Raw genomic sequence first — 6102 nt, 5'->3', positions numbered from 1 at the left:
TTTTCAAAGAGTCCATTTAGAATGCATAAACGGACCTTCCAAACAACCCGAAACGGTCATCTCTTCTAGGCCCAGTTAAGACCCTTACGGGCTACGAGTAAGAGTTATGCGGTAAAATTGATATATATATATATATATATATATATATATATATATATATATATATATATATATATATATATATATATATATATATATATATATATATATATATATATAGGTTCAGGTTCATTTGAGACCATTCTAATTTTGTGAGATCGTGAGACCAAATCTAAAAATAATTTTAAAATGCAAAATAAATAGAAAAATCCAAAAATTCTTTTTTTAAATATTATTTTCGGAACTTGAATTAACTAAAAAAAATATAAAAAAAATAAAAAAAAATTCCGTTTTTTTTTTTTTTTGAAAAATACGTGAAATATTCTAAATAAAATATTACAATGACATATTCTAAAAAATATTTTAAAATGCAAAATAAATGGAAAAATCTAAAAATTATTTTTTTAAATATTATTTTCGGAACTTGAATTAACTAAAAAAAATATAAAAAAAATAAAAAAAATAAAAAAAATTCTATTTTTTTTAAATACGTGAAATATTCTAAATAGAATATTACACTGTACATATTCTAAAAATAATTTTAAAATGCAAAATAAATGGAAAAATCAAAAAAAAAAATTTAAATATTATTTTCGGAACATGAATTAACTAAAAAAAAATAAAAAAAATAAAAAAAATGCGTCTCACGGTCTCACAAAATATAGGTGGTCTCAAATGAACCTAACCCTATATATATATATATATATATATATATATATATATATATATATATATATATATATATATATATATATATATATATATATATATATATATATATATATATATATATATATAGAAGTAAGTTCATGCGAAAATATAAATATCCTGCGAAAACGCGAAAACAACTTTTATCTTATGAAAATTAGATACATGTACTATAAAAAAATAATTTTATTAGCAATAAATTAAAGATAGTAAGTTTACATTAGATGGTGTTATGATAATATAGATTTAAAGACGGTTTTTATAATTATATTTTTTTCACGTCCTTAATCATTTTTAAATTCATGTTTTCATAATAAAAATGTTAAAAATCATACTTTGCTAATATGAAATAGTCTATCATCTATCATCGATTATCATCATGTATTTCAAAGTTTGGATGAATTATTTTCCAAAATATAATGTTGAGGTGACATAATATCATATGGTTTTCTTGTTTTCGCAAATTATTTGCATTTTCGCATGAACCCTCCCATATATATATATATATATATATATATATATATATATATATATATATATATATATATATATATATATATATATATATATATATATATATATATATATTACAATCACGTGTTCAAATCTCGTACTTTTTATTATTTTACACGCATAATAGCAATTGTATATTTCAATTAGTGTTTTTTTGACTCACAATATATAGTTTCATGGATTCGTGTTATTGGATTGGATTATTAGTTTTTTGAATTCCATTATATTTTTAATTTTGATTTAACTACTCCTAAATTTCATGTATGTTCTAAATGGAACTTAAAACTTTAACCAAATTGAGACTGAACACCTCGCCTTACTTTTAGAGTAAAGACATATTGTTAATAATCGAACTTGTGATTCCGTTTACTTTTTAGTTTATATATAACACCTACGAACATTTAGAAATAACAACCAATTTAAAACTTTTCGGAAACATCTCAGAACATCATAATAATTGATGTTATCGTATATAACACCACCACCACGAACTGTTAGACGAACCATTTTCAAGACTCCGCTCTAAGGGCGGACATAGTTGTTGTTTGGGTTGCCGACGGTTTAGGGAGGTACCGCTGGTTTATGTTCCTTCAAAAGTGGGTTCAGTGGTGAGAAATATATGATTTCTATGTGTTGTGGGTTGAGAAAGATGAAAGTAAAAGGAAAGAGAAAAACTAATGTAACAATGAGTTGAGTGGATTGGGAGGGAAGACCTCCCTCCACCTTAACCGTTAAACACTTAAGCTGGTCTACATTTGAGAGAATAGTAATGTGTGAGAGAACAAATATGTTATATTAATTTCGATATTTATAAGGGTAAGAGTTTATGGTCAGACTCATATGAAAGAACTGGATGGTGTAAATAAGGAAAGGGTTAAAAGTTTATGGTCAAACTCATATGAAAGAACTGTATGGTGTAGATAAGGAAAGGGTTATGTCTGGTCGATAATCATATTTCCAAGAAATGAGTTTTCCAACCTACTATCATATACGTGTTTTACTGACATTTCAGGTATGATTGTCGGACCATACAGATCATATGTCTTGTAGTAAGCATGTTTTTTCGTTTTGTTTGCAGTGAGATATATTGCATTATACAATGAGTTGAGTTGTAGGTAGTGCATATTTGATGGTTGCGGTTTGTCAAGCCTTCAAACTCAATTCAAAAGTCTCTATTTAATTTTCAAAAGTCTATTTAATTTCACAAACCTAGTGAATTAATATGATAAAAATATTAAAATAACACATTATATCTAATATGATAAAAATATTAAAATTACATATAATATTTATATAGGCGTGGGCATAACCATCATCATCATGCAACAAAATTGCAAATTTAGAAGTTTAGATCCAAAATTACAAAATAATATCGAAAAATTGAAGGACCATTCTTGTAAGTTAGACTTAAATCAAATCAACCCTTTATTGTTTTCCTTGATAATTTATCGTAGAACAAACTAAATACAATAATGAAAAAGAAAAACTGATCAATGTTCTTCCCTTCCCTCCTTTCTTCCTCCATAATCTCGTTTGTGTTTTGTTCTGATTCCACGTGCAATAGAAATCAAAGCATTTCCATTGCCGTGACGAATTCCCTGAATCAATTGCAATATTCCTCACTCCCCTTCATAGATTTCTTGAATCATCGAATTCAATATAATTGCTTCGATCGCCATCATCTTACCCATGATTTCTCAGAAAACCCTATCAATCTTACTACCAATAAATACAATAATATCGCAGATTCTTTCCCCAACCTAGATTACGTCATTTATCATAACCATAATACCTGACCTGACGATAATTTTTTTTATTTTGTGGGTCTTTTTTTCATTGAATTGGTGAATTGAGTTTGGAATTGAGTACATTATCCTTAAGATTACTTTTTATTTTTTACGTTCTTGGCGCGATCTTTGTATGCGTCCTTCAGATTCCCGTGATTGTTTGCGTTCTCACTCTTCCTTTCCATGATTGCATTCTCAATTGTATTTTGATCTGAAAATGGCGAATAACACGGAAATCATGCTTGCAAAACTTAAGATGCCACTTCCTGATATGGTGGTAAGTACCCTTTTGATCAAGTTGGCTTATGCACCCGTTTTCAATTCGCTAATTGCAACTTTATCCATCATCTGGATTCTGCAGGCTGCAATTTTAGCTATGAATGATGAACTTATAGATTCCGATCAAGTAGAAGATTGTCTCAAATTCTATCCCACGAATGAAGAGATGGAGCAACTCAAGGTGAAGCCATATTGCCATAACTCATTTACTTTGTATTTCTGAACCCGTTTACGTATTGATCTTCTTCTCCATTGTGACTGTTCAGAAATTCACAGATGACTATGAGACACTTGGCAAGCGCGAACAGGTCAGTATCAACCCACCATAACTTTGTATTTCATATCTTTCAAGAATTTATCTTATCAAAATGAAATTTTACTTGGCTATCGAAGTATTTCCTGGAGCTAACGAAGGTGCCACGTATGGATGCAAAATTAAGGGTTTTTCTGTTCAAAATGAAATTTAACGTTCAGGTTGGTTAGCTTGTAATTGTTAATGTAATATTTGATGTGATTATATTTGACTTGGGATTTTGTTTCAGCTTTCAGAATTCAAAACGAGTCTAAACACAGTAAACTCTGCATGTGATGAGGTGCGGAGGTCCACAAAGTTGAAAGAAATCATGAAGAGAATTTTATATTTGGGGAACACATTAAATCAAGGAACTGCTAGAGGTAACAACATCATTACATAAATAAATAAGTTTTTTTTTATTGATGTTAATATCCAAAATTTACAGGTGCTGCTGTTGGATTCAAGTTGGATAGTCTCTTGATATTGACAGATACACGAGCTTCAGATAGCAAGATGACTTTAATGCATTATCTCTGCAAGGTAATAAACTACTGAATAAAAAATGTGAAATCTTTAATTCGTAAATTTTTTTTAATCATGTACAGAAAATCGCTTCCAAGTCCCCGAGCCTTTTAGATTTCCATGAGGATCTTGTTAGCCTAGAAGCTGCAACCGAGGTTTGAATTTTCATCTGTTTTAATTGCACAGATTCATGATTAGTATGTAAAACCAATGAAAGGATTTCTAAATTACAGATAGAATTGAAAGTTTTAGCAGAAGAAATGCAGTCCATTACCATGGGGCTGGAAAACGCGAAGCAGGAACTAGCTGCGTCAGCAAATGATGGCCCAATATCTCAAGGTTTTCATAAGGTAGTAGCTTAGAAACCCTGGAAATAGCAATTAACGAATTCTTTAATTCCAAACTATAAAAGATACTTCTCATTTGAAAAAAAAAATGCTGTTTTTTTTTTTTTAAAAGACATTGAAGGAATTCATTGGCCAAGCTGAGGCGGAAATGACAAGTGTAACGGAGTTCTATTCCATTGTGGTAAATGAATCACTCTAAATTTGCCTCAAAAGTCGAATCACTACTTTTCCTTGATTCCTTTTTGGATTATTCTAGTAAATTGTTTGTGTTACACTTACAGTGTAGAAACGCTGATGCATTGGCCATATATTTTGGTGAAGATCCGACTCGTTGTCCTTTTGAACAAGGTAATGAAACTTATATACGTTTGTTTCTTTTTCACTTAATGCAAAAAGAACTTAATAGAGAATGTCACTGAATTGAGGTTTTCCCTATTAGGTGCTATCTTCTTACAAATTTGCCTTGTTATTCATTTGTTATTTTATTATTATTTGTGTAGCTACTATGACCCTTTTGAACTTTGTGAGACTCTTCCGAAAATGCGACGAGGAGAACCGTAAACAGGAGGCGGAAATGGAGGAAGTAAAGGGTGTTAATGTAAAATAAGAAATGTTTCTTTTATACACCTTTTATTTTTTACCAATAAAATTTTAAAAATGTTATACCTTTAAAACTTATTTATTTATTTATTTTAACAAATAATGTTTATTGTAATATATGTTCTACCAAAAAGTTTAATAGATAAGTTGTACATTTGTAATTGTGCTACACGTAGATGAAAATATATATAAAGAAAAAAAATGGTACAATCCATGAGGGTCAATTGCATGTATACATCCTACACATGATGGCATACAATGTAGGCTTTTGCCTTTTTTCTATAATGTTTTTACCATTTTCCACAAAAAACTGGAATTAATTTGTTCCCCTCTGTTGAGCCGGATACATTGATTTTGTTATAACTATGACCGAGTCAGCTAAAAGTCAAGATTATTTATATCTTTAATATAATCATTCAATAGAGCAATTAAAAAAAATAAGAAAAGTTAATATAGGGCTAGTTGTTATACAATTTGTAACGATGAGATTTTCAAAACAAAATTTTCATTTTTGACAACCATATTTAAGTAAAAGTATTCTCAAAAGTATTCAATAATAGTTATCAAAACATAACATATCCCAAGATCACAAAATCAAATCCCTTCTCTGATGTGTACGAGTCACGCCATTGTCTTCCCACGGTCCTCGCTAGTACCTGAAACACATAACACAACAACTGTAAACATAAATGCTTAGTGAGTTTCCCAAAATACCACATACAACACATATGCCACTCGAGGCTATTGTACGACCCTCCGGTCGATGTGTCTCAGCGGGACCCTCTGGTCCCGTAGCTCGTTGGACCCTCTGGTCCGGTCATAGCTCGTTGGGCCCTCCGGCCCGGTCTGTCTCGTTGGACCCTCCGGTCCGATCTATACAATTAAATATCATACATACATCACATAACACATATTCTCATACATGGCACACAATCTCATACATAGCACATAA

The 6102-nt window shown here is 30.0% G+C and overlaps 1 protein-coding gene across 1 annotated transcript; it reads left to right on the top strand.

The window, feature by feature from the left end:
- The first annotated feature begins 2775 nt into the window (after positions 1-2775).
- Positions 2776-5224, top strand: LOC144997458 (putative formin-like protein 15b). The gene is made up of 11 exons (XM_078957369.1): positions 2776-3384; positions 3469-3567; positions 3653-3694; positions 3780-3860; positions 3929-4061; positions 4127-4221; positions 4287-4358; positions 4437-4553; positions 4663-4731; positions 4832-4898; positions 5051-5224. The coding sequence occupies exons 1-11, from the start codon at positions 3325-3327 to the stop codon at positions 5155-5157; spliced, it is 942 nt and encodes a 313-aa protein (XP_078813495.1). The 5' UTR covers positions 2776-3324; the 3' UTR covers positions 5158-5224.
- Positions 5225-6102: the final 878 nt, after the last annotated feature.

This window comes from Lactuca saligna, chromosome 5 (genome assembly GCF_052625555.1).
Source record: "Lactuca saligna cultivar CGN05327 chromosome 5, ASM5262555v1, whole genome shotgun sequence".
NCBI classification, from domain to species: domain Eukaryota; kingdom Viridiplantae; phylum Streptophyta; class Magnoliopsida; order Asterales; family Asteraceae; genus Lactuca; species Lactuca saligna.
Note: the sequence above shows the minus strand (reverse complement) of the source record. Positions and strands in the feature narration are given on the sequence as shown.